Here is a 25,075-nt window from a genome sequence, read left to right as displayed (position 1 = left end):
AGTAGGGAGACCAAGTTCAGGCTCACCCTCAGCTATGGAAACTCAGCAGATGAGTTAGCTTATCTCACTGGACTATCATTGTGCGGAAATAAATGGCAGGAGGAAACAATATATTTACTGCGTTGAGCTCCTGAAAAAGACAAGAGGTAACTTTAAGAACAAAACAGAACACTTTATTTGGCCAGATGTTATTAGACACAAGAAATGTGTCTCAATAATTAAAAGATATTACAGATATATTTTCCCAGTGATATATTGTGCATATCTGCTTCTCATTCTGATATTTTATATCTCATTTCTCCTAACTTTGCCATGTTTAACTCTTTTCTAGGTATAGTCTAGTGTTGCCTCTGTCCTAGATCCATATTCTGCAGTCCTATCTTTTTTTCAGTCAGATTCTGTCAAATCTCTTCCAAGACATACTTCTTCAAGGAATCTAGGTCAACTCCCAGAGGTCCTCTCATGACACAACTTGCTGGTTAAACCCCTGACAAAAGATAAACAGAGAAACATAGTTTGCGTCAAAAGAATTCAGGATCTCTATGTAGTTAAACATGCAAGTGGAAAAAGAATGAAGTAACAATGCCTTTCAACAGCATTATTATGTTAAGAACAAAACTGCTTCTCAGTTTCTAGCAGAAATTCCAAAATGAAGCTTTCCTTCATCACTGTTACAACAAACACAAAGGGTTGCCATATTTTGAATTTCTGTTCATCGCGCTTCTATTAAAGACAAAGAAGTACTAGAAATGCACAACACTATTAATCTGTGTTATGAGCCAATCCACATCGATACAACTAGGAAAGTATGCAGAAAGTGCCAAAAATCTATATATGGAATTTCTCCTATTTCTTCCCACTTCTGAAGCATTAGCAGATAAAATATCTATTTTGTTAATATAGTACATAGATAAGGCTTTTTTTTTCCTTCTACAACCTGCTTTCTATAAAAACGTGCAGAATCTTGGTTTGGCCTTCGTGTAACTCAGCAATAACTACAGAATTGGCTCCTGGTAAATCTAATTGCACAGGTAAATGAACAAGAGCTATTAAGATTTCTACTTTACTATTCCACCTTTAATGTTACAAATCATCTGTTATATTTTTTCCCGAGTATACATTTCCTACATTATCAGTCAGATTAGAAATATAAAATATAAAATTCTAAAATAAATGGTCTTCATAATAAAATAATAAAGTTAATCTGACAATCTGAAACTAATGCAGCTATTAGCTGAGATTAAAACCAAAGCAAATTAAAGAAGACAATTTTTTTTTCAATTGCATCCCATTCCTTGCTCCTATTTATCTTTTGGGGTGGGTGGAAAGAAAACCCCCTATTTGTCTTTTTTTTAGGGGAAGGGAAGAAACCAGACAAATCTGAGAGATTTGCATTTTGCTTTTTTCCTTGTTTGACATGTAGGCGGTGGGGATGCTCAAAACAATCAGCAAAATCTATCTAGCATTTTATTATGACTTCCCAGACACATTTATCATAATATGATACCTGTTAGGTAAACATTTAATGAAGGCAGATGACCTAGAATGACTATCAGGAACGGTAGAGTCTAATTACACCAATCTCTCCTAAGAAGAAAATAATTCAGTAAATTATTTCTCAGTTACTTATCAAGTGTAGGTTAAAAAGGTAACTAAAAAGTGCTGTGCACACATGTTGTAGTAATATCAGATCGCTTTTCTGCCCTCTATTATTCCACCTACAATTATTCTGAATATTTCAGCAACAAATCGTTGAAATCAAGATTTATAACTGCCTATAATTCTGCTCTATTCTTTCTCCCTAACATCTAGTCATAGATAAGTTTCAACTGAAATAGGTTTTGACCTGTTATCAGTAACAGAGGGCCATTTCTCAGGCCTGATGAAGCGTAATCTGCATTGATTGTTATCTGATTAGAAGAGAATGCAGTTTGGCTTCCCCCCATTACTTAAACCAGCATCTCACTGTTCGTCCTTAGAGACCACAGCTTCACTCAGGCAGAGAGTGTCTAGACAGTATTCATGATCCATCTGTCTGGCACAGCCAGGCTGATGGCAAACTCTATTAGAACTGGATTTTTTTTCACTCTTTCTCTCTCATTCCTCCCCCAATATTTTTTTCTTCTGTGAAGCATAATCTGACACTGAAAATTACTATCATTGTTGCAGTTCTTAAAACGGCAGTGTCAGACTTTCATTAACATCTATGCCAGACGGCTACATATTGTAATAAATGGAAGAGTAACCCAGATGAGGGTCAGCCCTTCATGCAGCACTCCTGAAAAAGAGAGGGAGGGAGGGAGGGAGGGAGGGAGGGAGATCTGATATAGGTAAACAGTACCTTTCAAAAACTCCCTGTGTGAACTACATGCAGATAATGTCCTTATTGCATTATAAATATGTTCTAAATCCTTTGGAATGTATTATAAGAATATCTATCTGGAGTATTTAAAAGTTGCTTAACCCACAAAATTTATAAAACACACACACATTTCCACAAAATTCTATTAATTCTATTAATGCTGCATTTGACATTATGAAAAGGATTCACAAAATTGAGGGAGTAGTGTATAGTATAGTTTTCAAATACATCACAGACAGTGATAATAACAACGTGATTAGTTGACCCTTGGTTTTTAACATTTAAGTACTTGAATGGAACCATAATTTTATAATCTAAGATTTTCGTTCCTATTTATACATCCTGGCTACATTTCTGAAACATGAAATATGAGCAAGAAATCATGTTTCAATTATCATATCTGTGAAATCCATTGTATCTCCTGGAGCAATGTCATGAAATACAGGCTGAATGAAAATAATGTTGGCATAACAGCGTCAATGTTTTTATAAGAATATTATTAACTGTATATAGGGTTTCGTAGTTAATAAGTAGAGTATAACAAATCTCTGGGTCAGATTTTTTCACCAATCTTTTTAGCAAATTAATAAGCTATTTTAAATTATTTAACATTGTCAATAAACGTTTGTCTTTTCACTTGACACTTGATAATCCTTGCAAAAATAAATTTATTATCTGGTTATCTACCATCTCTTTATTTGTTAACTAAATAAACTACCATCTATTTATCCACTTCCCATTTATTGTTGGTCAAAAAAAGTAACTTCTTATTCATTTGACTTTTATAAAGCGTTAATATAAACTATTTCAATTGGATGCAGAATATACCTAAATTTTACTGACATATGAGCAGAAGCCTTACTCATCAAAGCATTTCTTCTGTAAATCAGTAAGGAATTGATGATGCTCCTCTACTCCAAGCACACAAATTAACTCTGTACAGCGAACAATGCCAATACAATAAAGGTGCAAAGATTTCTTGCAGAATTATTACTTTGGGCTGCAAGGGCATGGAAGAGAAAACTTGCAATTAGACAGTAAATTGAGTAAGACAGAATTCTCAATCAATATTTTGAATTTACCAATCTGCAATTCAATCATTTATTCTGTACAGCTATTCCTCTGTATTATCTGTATTCTCAGAGTCTACATGCTCTGACCCAGAATAGAAAGTGGATTTATATTCTCCTACAGTGGGCATATGAATATGAAAAAAGCTATAAAACCATATTGATGTATTTTCCTTTTTTGCATCCAAGCTATGAAGAATATTGACTATATCCTTTGTCCCAAATTTTCTATGGTCTTAACAATAGATCACGGCAATCATTTCGAAACGTCAAGTTTTATAACCATTAAAGCATAATGCACCAAATGTGGCAAAAACCACGATGATAAATCCTTACCACTTCTGTCATCAGTATATTTGGTTGTTAAGTACTCCTCACAAAGGATGTATCTAGTGCAAAAGTACAGAATACTATAATTAAAGTAACTGTAACAATGTGTTAATTAATTGTGCTGCTGAATGAGCAGTATTTCACCTCCCATGTAATTTAAAACTGCTGGGCAAGTTGTTCTATCACTGCACCTGGCCCAACACTATCAACATGTGGAATGCTTAAAAACATCTGGAATCTATTAATGCACAAAATCTAGCATCCTCCCCAATCTGGCTTCATGCCAAGAAAGCCTGCATGAAAAGAAGCTGAAAATTCACGATGTTCTGTTTGGTGGGAAATGAGGTGCAGCAGAAAAACACTCTGCTCAACAGCTGATCAGCAAGATAAACCTTTTCAAGAAGAGCTCTAGAGGAATGGTCCCAAAGGAAAGTAGGTGATGGAAACACAAGCAGCACTAAGTTGTATGTATCCAACTGAGCAATGGATAAGGATGGAGAATAAATCTGTGTCTATGAATCTATAGACGTTTGAAGAATTTTGCCATTATGTACAGCTGTAAAACAAAAAGATCCTACTCAAAAAATTAATTTACAAAGTAAAAGAATTATTAAGGTACATTTTATTAATTATAGGCAAATAAAATCACTTCAAATTCAAAAGGTATTCTACAAATTTGATATAGGGAATTCTCGATTTATAACCATATGTTTATCAGTTGTTCGAAGTTATGACAGCCATGAAATAGCGATGATTGATTCTCTCATTTATGACCGTCGTAGTGCCCCTGTAGTCATGTGATCACGATTTCAGCACTTGGCAACCAGCATGTGTTTACAACCATTACAACATTCCAGGATCGTGCAATTTTCATTTACAATTTTCCTAGCGGGCTTTCAGCAAGCAACGTCAAAGGGGAAACTGGCAGGGAAGGTCACAAATTGCAATCATGTGATGTCTTGATTAATGACCATGGTTGGATTTGCTTAATGATTATGATAAAAAAGGATAAAAAATTAGGTGGAATTGTGTGATGCCTCAATTAACGACCACAACAACAAATTTTCCAGTCCCAATTGTAAGTTGAGAACTACCTGTGTCCAAATCTTCAAATGCTTTAGACACATCTACAGTTTCGGTCATAAGACCACTGCAACTGTTTGTTAAAATGATTCCAGTGTTACTCTAAATCCTAGAATAAAAAAAAAAAATCAGGAAGCACGAAGATAGTGGAAATACATCAGAGAATATTTCCAGTCAGGTCTCACATCAAGGTAAAATCCATTGGCAGAAATTCAGATTTACAGCAAGTGCAAATACAAATTGGGACAGATTCAACCCCTTCTCACTGATAGAATAAAATATGGAAATTCTCTCAGTTAAACTAGCATATGAATACAGTGCAAGACCATGGTCAGAAAATTTCTTTGCTAATATTGGCATCCCGTGAAGTACCCAAACTTGCCATTTTCATTTTGTAAAAACTCAGTCACAGCTTACTCACTTTAGAAACAGCATCCTGTATTCAAAGTTTCTTCTCCAAGGAAACTACATGCTTTCTAAATTATCTTCCAGTCTATTAGATATTTTCATCTCTGGTATCTTATAGGAACGCATGACTCCACACCAATGTCATCCCATTAAAGCCAAACACTTAATTTACAGCAAAAGGCAAGATCTGTATATCAGACAATATATACACACATTCTGATTGTTAATAGCAATAGCAATTGCACTTAGACTTATATATCACTTCACAGTGCTTTACAGCCCTCTCTAAGCGGTTTACAGAGTCAGCATATTGCCCCAACAATCTGGATCCTCATTTTACTGACCTTGGAAGGATGGAAGGCTGAGTCAACCTTGAGCCAGTGAGACTTGAACTACCAAACAGCTGGCAGTCGACAGTTAGCAGAATTAGCCTGCAGTACTGCATTCTTACCACTGCGCCACCACGGCTCTTAAAGTTAATGTGATGGCTGTGACACTAGAGCTATATGTGCTTGTTAAGATGCCCCAATTAATTCATTTTTAAACATACTATACATGCTCGTATATAAGCCCATCAGCAGACAAGCCAACCCTTGAAATTTTAACCAAAATATCATGAAAAATGATTCATCCACTAATAAACCAATACTCAAAATTTTCATATTTTAATTTTTACAATAGGTACGTTGTTTCATTGTAATTTGGTTAAAAAATTGAAGGTCAGCCTATCCATGGATAGGTTTACATACAAATATATATAGGATATGTGGGTACTTTTAAAAAGTACTTTGTTGCCACATATACTCACAGATAAACCCATCTGCTGATAATCCTAATTCAATTTTGGGAGTATATTTTGGCACCTAAAATTTTTGGCTTATCTGGAAATATATATATTATTCTAAACAACCTCTTCAAAATCCTTTAACAAAAACATAGGATTTATCTTCAGTTCAGCTACTGAATTCAACCTGATTGTATTCTACTCTGTAAATAGAGATTATATTGCCTCTTATTTGTTTGCCTGAGTTATTAAATGTCTTATAAAATATTAATCTTCATTATTTAAAGCATAATTAAAAAGAAAGTTACTATCTTAAATAATCTTTTTGAACAGTATGAAGAAAAGCTTACTTTGATGCTACCAGAAAGGCTATATTATCATGGAATATATATCATATTAGAATTTCTCTTCATTTAAAATCTAATGTGAAAATATGGTTTGTTATTATATCAAAATAATTGTTAGCTGTGGCTGGACAGGAAAAAAGCATTAAAATGTACATCATGTGTTAGATACTATATGCCATCCTGTAAATACTTAGATTTTCAGCAAAATTAAAACTGGACAAAATCCAAAGGACCCTCTTTAAGAGTCTGAAACAAATTGCTTTCTCTGTTTTAAAAGGTCAAAAATCTACACATATCTAATGGCAGACAATACATATGAAGACCAGTCTAGTTTTACTCAATCCTTCTATCAATGGCTGCTAATATTTGGCTGCTTGCCACATAGATAATCCTACTCAACCTAGATAATCCTGAAACCTCCATCGCTGACAAACCGTTAGCCTCTTCTGTTTTCCGAATATTGAGCATATTAGCATGCTGTATGGAGTTCTACCAATGGGCATGAGAAATTAGTGCTGTAAACCAGTGGCCCCCAACCTTTTGGGCACCAGGGACCAGTTCCGTGGAGACGGTTTTTTCCACGGGCCGGAGGCAGCATGGTTTCATGTGCTGCCTCCATCCTGAGGATGGAGCTTCGCTTGTTTGCGTAGCCCGATTGCTGGCATGCCGTGGCCCGGTGCCAATCCATGGGGACCCCTGTTGTAAGCAATTAAATTTCCAGTGCCTTCTTTTTTGCTGGAAATTTGATGTACTAATAAAGCATAGCAACTGAGAAGAAAGAAAATGATAAATCACAACTACGACTATGTTTTTTATTCTCTGTTGTAATAATTATATACAGTGACCAATTTCTACTTTGATTCCAGTATCCCTCAACAATACCAGCAATAACAAAAGAAATATAACAAAATTCATAGCAAACCATATAACTGGCAAGTACTCACAGCTGAAAATGCTTGGAGGTGGATGTTCAGTTACAAGTAAGCAGTTCTCTTCATCGCTATTATCCCCACAATCATTCTGTTCATTGCAGAGCAGTGAGGCACGATATAAGCATTTGCCACTGGTGCAGGTGAATTTGCACTCTGAAAAGGTATACAATAAAAGGAAAGCACAAATGAATACAATCTATTTTCTGTTTCATTGTATATCACATTGTAGTCTGTAATACAACATATTCAATACACAGGTAAGTTATGACAGTAAAGGACTTTTCTACTCATTTAATCTTGAACATGAATATTAAAATACAATACAATTTAATAATAATTTAAGTGGCAGAAGGAATGTCAGCATAACCATATTAATTACAAATGCATTAGACATTTACAGTCAACAATATCTGATACCCATACATGAGTACCACTTATTTTCCTGACTTGTTGGTTGGCTTCTCCCAATGCATTCAAGAGTTGCTTAAATCTCTTGCTCACATTTATTACTTGCTTACTGACTATTCATTCAGTCGCTATTCAATATTGCAAAGCCGCATGGGAGTTAGAGCTGGGAGAGCCAAGATCATGATCATTGAGTGGTTGGATGCCTCACTTAATGACCATTAGAAGACTTGGTCTTAGATTTAGAATAACTCCATTGTCACTTTAAATGTATACTAATTGGCATACATTAAAATGAAATTTCATTGCACACAGTTCTTAAAGGGTTACCACTTCCAATATACACTACATAAACATGACAAAATAAATAAAATAATAACATAACGTAACATGACATGACATGACATGACATAAACCCACATACCACATATAGTATATGACACAGAGAAACAACCCAGTCTAGTTCAGATATATACATGCACATGGTGAAAAAAACGAATCTTGAGAGTTTACCAGACAGATGACAAAGGGAACAAAGCTGTTCCAGAATCTGGTAGCCCTACTAGAAATACTTCAAAACCTCCTCCCAGAGGGGAGCAACAGAAACAGACCATAAAGTGGGTATGTGGGGTCTCTAAAAATGCATTGAGCTCTAAGCACATAGTGCTTATAAGCAGTATCCTGAATAACAGGAAGCGAGCTTCCTATAATCATCTCAGCTGTCCTTACCACTCTCTGTATGGATTTTCTATCTGAGGCACTGCTGCCACCAAACCAAACAATGATGCCGTTTGTTAAAACATTCTCAATTGTGCCTCTGTAAAAAGTGGCTAGGACAGAAGGAAAAATATGTGCTCTCCCCATCCAATGCAGACACTGTTTTGCATGCTCACTAAGGATGATGTGTGGAAAGACCAATTCATACTGTTAGTTATCTGCAACCCCAGATACTTAATACTGTTGACCACCTCTACAGCTGCATCCTTGATACTGAATGGAGTATAATTATGCCGGCTCTTTCTAAAATCTACAATGATCTCTCTTGTTTTATTAACATTTAGAACCAGTTTGCTTTTATTGCACCAGTCCACCAGAGCCTTCACCTCTTATTTATAAGTATCTTCCTTGTCATCCCAGGTAAGACCCATCAGTGCCGTGTCATCCACATACTTCACAATATGATTCGTAGCAGATTTGGTACAGAAGTTGTGGATCACAAGGTGAACAGTAGTGGACTCAAGACACAGCCCTGCGGGGAACCTGTACTCAAGGAGATGGAGTTGGAAACTTTTCTTCCAACTCGCACAAATCAAGTATCAAGTATTGATCAAGCCTATCAAGTAGGAAATCAAGCATCCAATTACATAAAGGAGTATTAAAACCTCATAAACTGAGTTTATTCACCAAATGCTGAGGAATGATTGTGTTGAAGATCAACTAAAATCAACAAACAGCATTCCCACATGTGTATTCTTCTCCTCCAGGTGCACCAAGTTAAGATGAAACACATAGGAAAGTGCATCATCTATTGAGTGGTTCTTCCTATAGGCAAACTGTAATGAGTAGGGCAAAGGCATGAAACCATATAGCCCTTTACCAGTCTCTCAAAACACTTCATCATTATGGAAGCCAGTGCAATTGAATGGTAATCATTAAGGAATGTAATGATAGTTTTTTTGGGCACTGGTATAATAACTGAAGTGTTAAAACATGATATAACCACTATTACAACTTACAACCAAAATTCCAAACTCAGTTGTGGTCATACATCAAGGATATTTGTGGTGCTTGTTTTGTATTTACTGTCAATCACTACAAGATACGTATTTGTTTATTATCTTCACAGGAAATTGAAAGCATATGGGTAGAATTATAGTTCAAAGCTACCCATTTCTCTTTGCATTGAGGGCAAATTTCAGGCAAAGCAGGGGTCCCTGTAGAAACAATTGAAGGGCTCATGAGATAGTTTCCCATTTCTTTCCTGGCCAAAAAAAAATGCTCTATTTATAAACAAAAGCTTGGATCTAGATTTAACAAAATTGCATTCTGAAAGAAGGGAGACAGGAACCTACATTTTCAATTCCTTTTTCACCCTTGTTCTCCTGTCCCTTCTGCCCTGAAGGATTAGTTGTACACCACCCGGAATCACTTGCTCAAGAGATGGGCAGCAATATCAATTAGGTAAATAAATAAATAAATTAGGGAGGCACTTCAGAGTCACATGAGAAATGATGCTGGAAGTTGCAGAAGAAGAGCAAATAGGAATCGTTTCCCTATTTCTGTCTACTTTATTTTATTTTGATGGCTCAAAGGAAAGAGCTTTTCTGTTTAAGGAAGGCCAATTTACACGGTGGGCAGACCCCACAACTTCTACTGTTTCATACAGTATATGAAATTCAATAAGCATGCAAAGGTCTTTTCATTTCACGCCTACTAAGTAAGCTTCTCATTCATATGGAGTTCTCAGTTGTTTTACAATTTCTGCTAACCATTCTCATTACTGTATTACTAAATCTGAGTTTCAGGATTTTTCTTTATTTTAAAAGTTTTCACACCTGAGAGAGACTAAAGTCAGAAGATGAATGGTAGAATTTATCTAGAACTACAGAAAATGTTCATCATAAATATATGCTGTATATGCACATAAAAAAGGGATGTGGTGGCTCAATGGCTAAGATGCTGAGCTTGTCAATGGAAAGGTCAGCAGTTCGAATCCTTAGTGCCGCATAACAGGATGAGCTCCTGTTACTTGTCCCAGCTTCTGCCAATCTAGCAGTTCGAAAACACATAAAAATGCAAGTAGAAAAAATAGGGACCACCTGTGGTGGGAAGGTAACAGCGTTCCGTGTGCCTTTGGCATTTAGTCATGCTGGCTACATGACCACAGAGATGTGTTCAGACAGCACTGGTTCTTCAGCGTTGAAACCGCCCCCTAGAGTCGGGAACAACTAGCACATATCTGTGAGGGGAACCTTTACCTTTATGCACATAAAAATAAACCTCAGTTTTTAAAAAAATGCAGCTGCTTTTAAACCTATTTTTCATTTCAGAAGCTTTGTGTTAGAAATCCTACTATACAATATATATTATATTTGAACTGATCCAGCATAAGCCATGTTCGGTGCTATATCTGTTTGGAACATACTCTATCATTATATGCTGAATTATCACCATATTGTCTTTAAAGAAGACAATTATTCAACATTATAAAAAAGTCATTCCGGATATGTACTGACTTTGGGAATGAATAAGAATATTGCTTTGTGTGCCATGTTTCAGCAATTTATATCAAAATTAAGCTAAATGGTGCCTTTTGTATACAATATAATATTTTTCTTTTGCATGCATTTTTTAATCCATTGGGAATTGTTATTTCCTGAAATATTTTCCAATTTGGCAGAAAGCAAATTATAATAATGCTTATCCTTAAAGCAGTCACTGAGAAATAATTTATTCAAAGCAATTCTTCTCAGTTAAATTTGCCTCTTCCTTTTTTATACATGTCTTATTATCCACAATGGTTTTAGATGGATTTTTTTAAAGATACATTTGAATGACTGAGCACCTGTAAATGTCCCAAAAATATATTATCATTTTCTTTTTTGTTCTGCACACCAAATGGATTACTTCCAGCAATATAAATTGCAGCTGTGAGGACTCCAGTCAAGATGGGGACCATAACAGAGAGCAAGGTGTTATGTATTTTTTAAAGAAAATATGGTCATAAATCAGAAGAAAAACAAGGTTAAAATACAGAAAAGGGCAGCATGTAGACCCAGATTAACAGCTGAAACTAGCATGTCCAGACATATCATACCTGAGGATATAGAAACAATCCTATCACCTGGTATGCTAACAATGCTGTCAGGAACAGCCAGTGACCTTGAATTACACTGACAAGGAAACTAAAGTTAACTAGCAATTGAACCTAATGACACACCAGAGAGATCTTCATAAATTGAGTTATTACGCAGCTAGTCTAGACAGGAGAAGGTGGGGGAAGAATTGGGCGATTCCATTTTTAAAGATAAGCCAGCAGGACTGTGGTTTATAAATAACTTTTCAAAGCTATTTTGCTTCCTTCTTCAGTTTCAAGCCATAATTATAATCCTCAGTGGTCAGTTACAGAACAATCTCTAACCCAGAGGATAGAAATCACTGAAGCTAAATGTCTAGTGATTTTTTTAAAGGCTTCCTCTCTTTTTGTAGAACTTTTCTCTTAAAGAGAAAAGAAAAGAATTTATATTAGCTATGGGTAAATAATATTTTTGTATTCATTCACTGTACTTTTATACATCAGTTAATTCAGTATAATTTATATAACGTAATCAATACTCTTTTGCCCACCGTTCTATGTGTGTTCCCTTGTAAAATCACTTATTACATTTGTAATTTTATATACAAATAGATGCTACAATTAGTTCACAGGCCAACTCTGTCTTTACTTTGATCTTGGCAAGATTATCACAAGGTCTGATTACATCAGTCATGGTAGCAGGAAAATTCTTGCATTTGCCAGACTTCTATTTTACCCTCTATTTTACCCAGAAAAATTGTGACAGTTTGTAGGCAAAACAGTGCACGAGCCTGATATCATAAAGGAAACATCTAGAAATTTTTTTTCACCTTTTGTCAATTAAGTTCTGAACAAAGAAAACTCAAAGGGAAATCTCATAATAATTTTTGATTTAATTCTTTGGTGGTTGGATAATGGTGGTTTCCAGCCACTATAAAACAGTTCTATCATAATGACTATATCACCATAAATTAGGGATGCTTTAATTGGGATCATAATTATTCCACCTTTCTTGAAGTTTCAATTGTTTTAGCAATAGCAGTTAGACTTATATGCCACTTCATTATGCTAAACGGTTTACAGAGTAAGCGTATTTCCCCCAACAATCTGGGTCCTCATTTTACTGACCTCAGAAGGATGTAAGGTTGAGTCAATCTTGAGCCAGTCAGGACTGAACTCATGGCAGTGGGCAAAATCAACCTGCAATACTGCATTCTAACCACTACAGCACAGTGTGTTATCTACTGCATATCATTACCATGTAATCTCACATTTTATATATATGCATATAGTGATAAGTAGAATTCATCTAATTGATGAAGGAAATTAGTCTGGGGATGTAGTAGGTGGTCATCATAAACATACAATCCTCTAATCCATTTCCTTAAATAACAGCTCATTAATGAAGATGCTACTCATATCAAGCTCATTAAGTAACCTGTATATTAAATGATTGAAATTATACCTCTCTTCCAGCACCACTACCAGTACCACTGCCTGCAATACCCCATCCCAAGAATCAACCATAATTATTTAGAGCACAATGCGCTGTGGAAAGGCCTTCTGCTGCATTGCACAGAACAGCACACTGTTGTTCAGAAACAGTTGCACAGCTGCTCCTTTTATATGTTACCAAATTTAAATATTATTACTCAAATTCTCCTGGTGTAAGAATCAGATCAACCAATCAGCATGCAGGATGTGTACCTCCACACAATACACAGCTGGGATTCGGGAGGTGTGTGCATCAGACTGTGTGCAGCCATCTGCAACCTCCACTTACTCATCAACCCCTTCGAAGTGTAAATACACCTCAATGTTCATGCGTAGTTGCAGACAACTCTAAATCAGCCTTAATTCTTAGCAGATAAAATCTCAAAGAAGAAGAATGTCTGATTTCAAATTTCAGTATCCCTGATAGAAGCAAGACACAATTTTTATCAATTCTGCTACAAAAGTTGGTTGCCATCTTTCGTTGGAAGTGCTGGCTAGATCAGGATTATATTGTTAGGCTACTTTATTCAACTGGGCTTCAGTGGGATTAGAGTCTCATTTGATATTAAATTGCAGTACAACCAAGCCAGATTTTATAGGCTAAAAATGGCACCATGACTACTTCTCAGAAAACATGCATATTTCGTCTTAGCATTTATTCAATGACGAGCTTTCTGAAAAAGCAAAGCACTGTATTATACATAAGCAGCTGCTTTCAAAAAAGAAATAAAGTTTACAATAAAATATTTAGATAACTCCAAAGTCATAATATAAATTTATGTATATATATAAATTAAATACACATACACATGCTGTGGAATCCACTGGCCAAGGAATTTTGGCTGATGGGTCCAGGAAAAGAGAATTTTCTGCTGTGGCTCCTGCCCTTAAGAACACTGTGCCTCTTCACCTAAGATCTGCCCCCACCTTCTTGGCCTTCCAAAAGAACCTGAAAATCTAGCTCTGCATATTGGTTTCAGATCCTCATGTGGGCATCCCATTCTGGAGGTGGTTAGTAGACTACTGTAAATCCCACTTCCATCCCGTTTATATATTTATAAATATTTATATATTTCTCATTTATGTATTGGTCCCTTTTAAATCTAATTTTTGTTCACTTTTAATGTTTTAAATTTTAACTGCTAATGTTTTTAATGTTTTTAACATTATAATTGCTTTATATTGTTGTAAGACGCCCAGAGTTACTGAACAGTAGGATGAGTGGCATATAAATTGAATAAATACATGTTTTTCCCTTAAATTTTCTTATGAATTTAGAAGCTAGTCATACTAATATTACTAGGGCTCCAACCAACCATATACAGTACATATCGGATAGAAGAATAATGCTGGAAGAAGTAAACAAAGTGAGATATAGTGATCCCAGGAACAGCAGGTGCTTGAATGGCAATTTACAGGTCCAAATATAAGTGAGTAAATTCTAAGTTGCTCGCATATTAGGCTGCTATGTCTGGCTCTATAAATGCTAATGAAGCAGACAAACATGAAAGGGGGTTAAAGGGATAGGAAGCAAAAGACACCTAGTTATTTTGTCTATCAAGTGAGAACTTGTTAGAAAATCAACCTTGGAGGAAGAAACTCATGATTCTGAAATTTAACAGACCAGAAAAACAGAGCACAGTCTATTTATACATAGATTTGCAGTCCCACAGTTCCTTTGGAATAAAAAAACCCGAAAATTTTCACTGTCAAAGAATTGACAGGACCAGCCAAAAACTTTTTAAAAATACTCTGTAGGTTGCATTGGATTCTTGTTCAAAAATAGTGATGTGGTAGCATACTAGAGAAAAGCCATATGGATCCTCCTACAATTTATAAAAAGAAGAAAAATTAATTTCTGAATTTAAAAAATCCAATTTTGTTCACAATTCATGAAATAATATCCACACAATGCACACATATTTTTTTGGAATTAAAGGCAAATTATAAGCAACGATGTCAGTCAGCATAATTTTTTTTTACCTATATGACTTATAGATACTGGATTAATTTTTCTAAATGTTTTAATATTTTTATTGTTTTTTTACTGGTTTTACAGCTTTTATTGTTTTATTTTTTTTAAAAAAAATTGTAATATATTTTCTTAACTGTAAGAAAAACCACCCAAAGTTACTGAGATTGGCGGACACAGAAATTGAATAAACAAACAAATGAATTTTTAATAAATCACAATAGCTGCATTCTCACAGTGCACTAAAACCAAACAAATTACATTTTGGATTACCATAATGTATGAAATCAATCACCAAATTAGAATGGAGCTACGACTCCATAGGTTTAAATTTTATCACAGATTTTGCGGTATTAATTGCATACAAATGATGTCAACACCATTTCTTACAAAAGAAGGTAATAATGATTGAACAACAAGTCATTGTTTATAATGTGGTCAGAACTAAACCCTCCCAAGTCCTGCTGTGTTGCTTCATTGTGGTAGTGAAGTGTTCTGGGAGGGATGAGTGAAGAATGTTGGGAATGTAAGCCAAGGGCATATATTCCCAGCAGGTCACTTAAAGTGTGAAGATCATCCCAGCTGCCTAGCTAAAGCAAGCAGGTATCTATACTGGGCAGCACTGATACAGGAAGATGCCAGAGGCAGATGATCACTTTAGTGACAATGGCAAAGACATCAATTCATACTGTGCAGGAAAAGACAATGGTAAACAACTCCTGAATTTTTACCAAAAGAAACACATGGACAGAAAATATAAAATGTTCATCATGGAGAAAATCTATCTATGTGGTCTCTAGGATAAAAAAATGATTTGATGGCATATAAGCAAGCAAGCAGGATTAAACCTTTAATTTATTATCATTTTTCAAACACTGCAGGGGGGAAAGATGAGTCAAGCACATTTCAAGTATCCCTTAGCTGAAATGTATATTCTTTTGTGCAGGCAGATGTTGACCAAACAGCAACTTCCCTGTTTGAGGGAACCCACAGTTCAATTTGAGCCAAGGCACTGGCTGCTTGGCAGTTCTCTCTCCATCTCTTTGTCATAAGGTATCAGCGTAGCCACCATGACACCATTGTTTCGCCCTTATAAGGACAGGGAAGGAAGGAGGGAGGGAGAAGTGCACGGTATGCCAGCTATCATGAGACTACACAAAATCCTCCCACTTTACATTTTCTCTTCATAGATGCCACCAGGTAAGCTCAGCACCATGCAATGTCACAAGAGATTCTTAACATATATTTCCTGTGCCATGTTTTTAATAACTTCCCTTAAAAAAAAACACCCCAAACATAAGGTTTTTTGACTACTGTTAAGTCCAATCTAGAAACCTAATTTAGTCAACAAAAATGACATAAATGAAACTGAAATTTGATAGCAGTCTTCCAAAAAAAATGATGATAAACTTCCTGCTGGCACCTAAACTACTGTTCTCAAACTCCATTCCACAGATTACTACACAAGAACTTGATGGAGTTCCATAAGACTAATAGCAAAAAAAAAAAAAAAAGTTCACTTGAACATACCAGTTTTCTACCACTGAAATTTTGTCTCTTTATTAAGGGTTCCAGGGCATTTTTTTTATAGCAGTTTGAAAAGCCTTGACTTCAACCACACAGACCAAATCTTTTCCCCTGTTTACTATGAAGGTATGGGGTACCTTATGTTTTATAGTTTAGGTACACAAAGTATTTTCAATATCTCCCCAAAACTGTTCTTTTAACAGTAATATTACCAGTAATAATGGATTTGTGTGTGTGTGTGTGTGTGTGTGTGTGTGTGTGTGTGTGTGTGTGTGTGTGTGTGTGTGTTTAGTGAATATTTTCATACTGCAGAGCTGTGAATTATGTATACTCTCTAGCTGTTCTGTCAATAGGATCATGGGCAGTAATGGATCACCCTATGTTATAAGCAGGGGTGGTATTCACTTACCTTTGCTACCGATTCACAAATGTGAAAGCGCGCGCACGCCACTTCCGCACATACGCAGAGCCTTCCGCGCATGCACAGAGCATCAAAAATGGGATGTGATGATGTCCAGGCAGGTGGGTGGAGCCTCCCGCAGCCACCCCTACCAGTTTACCCAAACCGGATAAAACTAGCTGAATACCACCCTGGTTATAAATTAATTTATTCTTACGAATCACCATTGTTTCAAGACAGAAACTTTGGGTAGGACTATTTAAAAGAAAATAAAGATAAATAGAGGAGCATGTTGAACTGTCACTGTAATATAGTCAGAGGGGTAACTGTAGGAGAGCTACAGGGGCTTCTTTAGCTATACAACAGTCTCAATCACAACTGCTGTCTCCCCAGGTAGCTTATTTGTAGCTTAAAAAACTCTCATTAGCATCCCTGGGAAATTTCCACCTCTTGCATAAAGCAACAGCCAAGTGGGCACAGGGAGATGAATTTCAAACAGAATTTGTTCATGCCATAGTTATAGTCCAGCTTGCATACACAGCTTGCATTTATTTTTTTAAAAATCATTTGCAAAGGCACAGCACTCATTGTAAAAACATTACTGTAAGAGACACTAACCCTAGTCTATATTCCTCATTAGCCAAACGCTTACAAATTAAATGTGCTGCCATCTGTATCGGCTTGCAAAGATTTGTTCTCTTTCTACATTATTTGAAAATACATAGAGTAGGATGGAAAGTTGCAAAACAGATTACAAAAATGTTTGAATTCGAAGTATTTTAAATTTGAGAAAAAGTTTTGAATTCAAAACCCCTGTTTCAATCACTGTGTATGTATGTATGTATGTATGTATGTATGTATGTATGTATGTATGTATGTATGTAATGTATGTATGTATGTATTGGTGCAGAGGTGGGTTTCAGAAGGTTCTGACCAGTTCTGGAGAACCAGTAGCGGAAATTTTGAGTAGTTCGGATAACCGGTAGCAAAAATTCTGACTGGCCCTGCCCCCATCTATTCTCTGCCTCCCAAGTCTCAGCTGATTGGGAGGAAATGGGGATTTTGCAGTAAACTTCCCCTGGAATGGGGTGGGAATGGAAATTTTACAGTGTCCTTCTCCTGCCATACCCATCAAGGCACACCCAGAGAACCAGTAGTAAAAATTTTTGAAACCCACCACTAGTATTGCAGTGGTTAGATTGCAGAACTGCAGGTTAATTCTGCTGCCAACTGCCAGCAGTTTGGCAGTTCAAGTCTCAACAGCTCAGGATTGGCTTATCCTTCCATCCTTCCGAGGTGGGTAAAATGAGGACCTAGATTGTCGGGGGCTGTAGAGGGCTGTAAAACACTGTGAAGCAGTATATAAGTTTAAGTGCTATTGCTATAAGCAGATTTATACAGTTTTGAGGTACAGCCCTGAGCTATATATATATTCTGTTCTATCTATATAGCCATCATCTTATGTATTATAATCCTGGAGATACAAGTAGTCCTCAACTTACAATCATTCATTTAGTGACCACCAAAGTTACAATGGAAGTGATTTGTGACCGTTTTTCACACTTAACAATCATTGCGGTAGGCCCATCATCATGTGATTGAAGTTTGGACACTTGGTAATTGGTTTATATCTATAACAGTTGCAATATCCCGGAGTCATGTGATCATCTTTTGCGACCTTCTAACAAACATTCTTCTAACAAGATCCTGAAGATGAAACTGAAATATTTTGGCCACCTAATGAGAAAGAAGGACTCACTGGAGAAGAGCCTAATGCTGGGAAAGATTGAGGGCAAAAGAAGAAGGGGACGACAGAGAACGAGGTGGCTGGATGGAGTCACTGAAGCAGTAGGCATGAGCTTAGATGGACTCCAGAGGATGGTAGAGGACAGGAAGGCCTGGAGGAATGTTGTCCATCGGGTCATGATGGGTCGGACATGACTTCACAACTAACAACAACAAAACAAGCAAAGTCAATGGGGACTCACTTAACAACTATATTACTACAATGATTCACTTAACAAGTGTGACAAGAAAGGTTGTAAAATGGAACAAAGCTCATTTAACAACTATCTTGCTTAGCCATAGAAATGTTGGGCTCAATTGTGATCATATTACAACAATAATAAAATAAAACCATAAAACCAACATAAACACAGCACCTCACACAAAATATGTAGCTCTGCAGTCCAACAAAGTCAAACAGACAATGTCAACTTGCAAAGCTTTCAAGTTGCCAAAAATGATCGTATTACTTTTGAAGTTTGCCTTGTGGCTCATGAATTAATTAGGGCATCTTTCGGAAACTTCACAGACCACTTTCTTGGGATCCAGCCCAACGCTTGTGGGAAAAACCAGGTCTTCAAGACTTTTTGGAAGGCCAGGAAGATAGGGGCCAGCTGGATCTCATGGGGATGTTCCAAAAGGCTGCGTTTGGTACTGAGAAGGTGCACTCTCTCTATTAGAGAGCAACACTTAAAGAAAGACACCGGCCCTTCTTTGAATCAAATCAGGGAGAGGTGATTTCACAATAAACTGGTCCCATGCCATTTGGATTTTTAAATATGGTAACCAGCACCATGAATTGTATCAGGAATTGGAAGGCAGTACAGCTCACAGAGAAGTGATGTACCCTGGGCAAATCACAGGACATCAAAAAATGTTGCTAGTGCATTCTGCACTGGTTATTTCCAGGCGGTCTTCAAAATCAGGCCCATATAAAGTGCACTGCAGTAAAAGTATATTCTGAGCTTGCAAAACAATTGCTTCCAATATAAAATGGTAGTAATGTCTCTATCGTACAACTTAATTCAGTCAATTCCCTGGTATATTTGAAAATACATAAATAGGTATCTCCTTTTCGTCTCCCTTCACAATCTAAATTTTCGTAATGTGTAGAAGAATGTGGAGCTAATTTGATGAAAAGAATATAAAAGCTAAGGGAGGAAAAACAGATTAATCCTAGAAAAGAAAAAGGAGAAAGCAGAAAACCTGAGGGAACATACATACACACACATACACACTGAATATCTTCACCTTGATTCTATTTGCTATTAGATATAGCCAAGAGAAATTCAGGCAGGCTTTGAAGATTCTTTTATTATATCCTACAAGTATGGCTTCCGTGTAATTCTTGCAGTAGTTATTTCCTGACATAGCCCATCATGAAGAGGTGACATAATCGAACTGCAGCTTGACATTAGAAAATAAGAGCAAACTATTACTTCATTAGAATAATGAAAAAAAATTAAACCAGTTGGAAGAGAAAATTGGTAACCATTGGAAGGCTGTCTAACCGCAACTACCATCTCCTTTCAAAGAAGGTTTTGATTTAAAAAAACTGAATTTAACTCAAATCTGAATTAAACATGATTAGAATAAATGAACAAAAAATTAAAACTCTCAGGAAATTAAAATTTCAAACGTATTAATGTTAATCAACTATATAAAACCTTTTGTTAACTGTCAAAATTCCTTCAGGTCTTACTGCATCTCCTATCTAACACTTTGTAATCATTTACATGGATAATAAAACTGGGTGTCCATGTAAAGACATTGAAAATAAAATCATTCTATTTCAAACATGTTTTAACTGGTCAAAAAATGCCCAGATCTTTATGAATTCAAACAATGGCCATCTTCTACAAACTTTCAGAATATCATTAATAAAACACATTAATAAGCAAAAGGATTTTCCAAGACTGCCTTTTATATTTTTAGGCCATGTCTGCGAACAAAGATAAATTTGAGAGAATTTAGGAAAAGAAAGAAGGCAGTGGATTACAGTAGTTCAACTTAAGCTGTCATTAATAAATGAACAGTCATTTTATTGCATTACCAATTTCCTCTATAGCATCAAAAGGGCAAAGGTTCAAATCTACTTTCTCTCAGCTTTTTGCCATCAGTTCCCAACACTCCATTAACAATATTTGTTCAGGGTCAGTTCACATTAGAAATTGACCCACTATATATTTAAGCACTTCTGCTGTTACTAGTCGAGTCCTTCCCCCTCTAATATTCCCAGAATTCCAATTAAACCCTTAAGTACAGGAAGCGGAGAGAATGGCCTGGTTCCAAGGACCACAATAAATTTCAGAGATGCTTGTGGAGCGTGAAGGATCCAGGTGCCTCTCTTCAGTTCTCCAGTCCAGAACATAAGTATGATCATTAAGTCTATATTGGATTTACTGAGCTTGCAAATTGAATCTTGAAAAAGAGCATCTTCCCCAGTAAGCAAAATCCTTAATGATGGTAAATTGTCACAGAAGGGGTGAATGAGAAAGAATAGTCTTTTTATGATTTATCAGTATGCTTCGAACAGCAAGGAATTAGTTGTAATATTTAATGCTCATGCTGAAACACCGTTTAACATCATCTTACCCAAAATGCCATTTTCCCAAATATATCAGGAGTATAACATTAAGCATTTTCAGCCTGAAGAACCTGCACTGTGTCTCTTTATAATAGAAATAATAAATATTTCTGTTTTGAGGACACATTTTCTCAATAATGACAATCAATTAAGGGGTAGGGTTAAAGCAAGTGGCTTTGCCTCATTCTCCACCAAGAGATTAGTGGAAAATGAGGCAAAAAGAGCCGGGGCTTATCCAGACGTTCTGTTTTACACCCTCTTCCCTTTGCTTCTCTTCTGTCCTGTATCATCAAAAATATTTTATTTTTAGGAGATTCTCTCAAGAAAAATTTGAAGACAAACAAGAACCATCCTTTTCCATTATCATTAACTTGTTATAGAAATATGGGATCAGAATTTCCCCACAAGATCTTTGTGGTATACCATTTATGGCAACAAAATACTGCAATTAAATTAATATGTTTTGTCATGAATTTAAAAATGTGGTATCACTTTAAGACAGATGCTTCTCTAGCATTTATTAAAGAGGGGACATACATAGGGCAAAGTTTACATCTTCTCATGTGTGTTATGTAGGTACAAGATTGACATCATCCTTTTACAATGAAAGAATGTTAAATGAACAGCTGGTACAGAGTTTATGTATCTTCCATATCAGCAGATAATATCAAAGTTCAACTTTTAAATGCCTCCCAAGTAAATTAAAAAATGGAAAAGCAACATGCTTACAAAGACCACATATTTAACATGCTATACAAAGCAAACCACATATTTAACATGGTATAATTATTTTCATCATAGTGCACAGAATTCAGTAACTCCAAATCATTTTAGCACACAAAGTTAGTATTTATTTTGTCAATTTATACGATGAGAACAATAGTTTATCAAATATTGGGTATGCTTATATTTGTTTTAAGCCAAAATAATTTCAGGATATCCCCTACAAACCATGCGCCTGTTCATGTCTATTGCTGGGCTCCAATCTTGTGAATTTTACTACTTCCGGCTGTTGATCAAGAGCAGGTGTGGCAGAGCTAGAACAGAAATCTCTCAAGATTTCAGCATCATTGAGCAAAAAATATGCCAGTCAGGTATGATTTAGGCCACATTAAGCCAATGCTTTATGATACAATATCAATGCTGCTTACTACCAACCATTCGAAGTACTAGTGCACCCTTTTACTAGTTTCTTTAGTGCACCATTTTACTTAGCATCCTTTGCTCTCAGGTTTCCACAGCTTTGTAATCATTACAGAAAAGTAATAAGCAACCTGAACTGAGTTTTAAACAAATCAAGGCAGTTATTTCTATCGTATTATATTAAGAGACACTGTACAACTTTTTTTCTCAAAAGGTATATTATAATGAAATGCATAAGTATCATACGATTCATAACCTAATGATTTCTAGTTTCCAAGCAACTCCAAGAAATACTGTGAAAATGTCATCCCCTAAGAACATATTTCCTTTTCTTTTTGTTCACTCTTCTCCTTACTCTGAATGTACTCTGTACCTCATTTTATCTTATTTTCCTTCTATCTTTTACATAATAGTCAAATACCACCCCCTTACTCTCTCAGCATCTGTCATAGGACAGATCCAAAAAGTACAGTTGAAATGTATAACATTGTAACAATTTAACTATCATACAATTTTAATAAAGACATTATAAACCAGACATCCAAAATGCATCACAATTTTAATGTCACATGTAGATTAGTATGATCTACAATGGCATTTATCAGACACATGGGACTAAACATAAAAGGGAAATGGGGAAGCCAGCAGGAAGTGAAAAGTCAACTGTGATTACCCATGCTCTCTTGTGTTTGTGGGAAGCTTGCAGAGAATGTCAACAATGGGGATGCTAGGAGGGAAAGTCATAAATTGCTTGGGTAAATCTGCCCATCCGTGCAATATCCCCAGCCTCTCTGTGCTTATGCCACACCAGCCACTCACGCACTCCCATGCACCCTTCCCAATCTGTGCCACACCAGCCCTCACCAACTTGTACTACATCTTCACACCTCCTCCCTGATCCCCATGGCAGTGGGAAGATGCTTCTGTGTCTGCTAATTTTTTTGCCCTTCCATGGTCATTCTGTTTCTTTGTTTAGGTAAGGAAATATATCGGAAACAAAGAGACTTTGGGTCATGGGTACTCTAATTCTAATTATTTATTTCTAAGTCTTGAGCGATCAAGCCAATTTCATAGGTTCTCGGGTTCAAATGATATGTAAGGGTAGCCTGGTCACCTTGATAACTTTGGCATAGAAAATAAGAGGATGCTTGTAGGTACATGACAAATTAAAATTTGGTAGTATCTAATAGAAGCTTTTTCATTTTCAGACACAGAACTAAAACACTGGGAGAAAAACCTTTAAAGATAAATTTACCTTAAAAAGTATAGGGTCTATACTAGGATCATCAATATATTACCATATTTATTTATTTATTTATTTATTATATTTGTATACCGCCCTTCTCCCGAAGGACTCAGGGCGGTTCACAGACAAAAAACAACAGAAAACATATAATAGATTAAAAACAGCTAAAGAATAGATAGTTGAATTCAATTGATGCTCTAACTTTGAAAAGTATATGAAAAAAAGTATATGAAAAGCTTTCACAATTTATTGAAATGTATAATAATGTGTATCAGTACAAATTTATCAAAGGACTCCAGTTTACAATATGCTACAAATAATTATAAACAAATAAATAATATGGTACAGATAATTAGGAGCCCCACATAATGCTGTCAATACAGAAAATTTTTCTTAGCAGTTTCTAAGGGACGCTGTCCATGAGGTCGCGATGGGTCGAACATGACTTTGCAACTAACAACAAAAAAAGAAAAGAAAAGAAGAAAAGAAAACTTTAAAGTTTACTAATTTATTTAGTAACAGGTTAAAATTCCTAACTGACTTGGACTTATTTATTTAGAACATACAGTATACATAGTCACCCAATTCAAACAGTATGGTTCCTGATTATCATTATTGTATAAATTCACTGTTGTTCCATATCAATTGTGAACATGAATTATGTATATTCAGATATTCTTGTACCAGAATGTTACATATGCTGCAAATGTGTTCCATGTTCCCTATAAAGGGCACAAGATGCAACTGTTTGTAAAATTACTAATAGATTAAAATTAGGGTGACAGTGGGGTCTATCTATAACATAGGTCAAATAAATTTAATAAATGATTAAAGGATAAATAAAAATGAACATTTAAAATAAAACAATGAATATTCTATCTGCATAAATATCTGCTTCTTCCCTATCAACACAAAGGCTAGCCATCAACCAAATGAAGGTCACATGATGCACCAAAAGGGTTCTGTTTTTAACAGTATCACTTTATTAACAAATTGTCTGAAAAACAATTTAATATTAAGCTGTCAAGCGCAAAGAATTAGAACCAGTTAGTTAGGTTGCAGCAGAGAACATTTATTCAAGCATAGCTTATACACTAGGATCTGGTCAACTAAAGTTCAACACTAAATTGGCACCCAGTTAAGAGTCAATGGAATTCAGGAGGGGTTGGACTTGGAGCACTCGTGGGAACACAGTAACTGAGGATGTGTTTAACTCTGCAGCCCTCCAGCCCTGCCTGTTCTTCTCCTACAGACACACACACATTAAATAAATAAATCACATATCATTCAAAATGTTAATCTAGTCTAACTTTTACAACCATATTTGCTACAATCAGGAAACATCTTCTTTCCACTAATGTATGAAATGAAATGGAATTTTTCAACAGAGTATCATTCTGGCAA

General features: G+C 35.8%; 1 protein-coding gene across 1 annotated transcript in view; it reads right to left on the bottom strand.

The window, feature by feature from the left end:
- The window catches only part of LDLRAD4 (low density lipoprotein receptor class A domain containing 4), a 314,691-nt gene that overhangs the window by 164,521 nt on the left and 125,095 nt on the right, over window positions 1-25,075 (bottom strand). Inside the window, exon 4 of the mRNA XM_058174746.1 lies at window positions 7,329-7,469. Within this exon, the coding sequence (XP_058030729.1) occupies window positions 7,329-7,469 (141 nt within the window). The remainder of the gene's footprint in view (window positions 1-7,328; window positions 7,470-25,075) is intronic.

The sequence above is a fragment of the Ahaetulla prasina genome, chromosome 3 (genome assembly GCF_028640845.1).
Source record: "Ahaetulla prasina isolate Xishuangbanna chromosome 3, ASM2864084v1, whole genome shotgun sequence".
Lineage (NCBI taxonomy): Eukaryota > Metazoa > Chordata > Lepidosauria > Squamata > Colubridae > Ahaetulla > Ahaetulla prasina.
The sequence above is the reverse complement of the archived record's forward strand: the minus strand, read 5'-3'. Positions and strand labels throughout refer to the sequence as shown.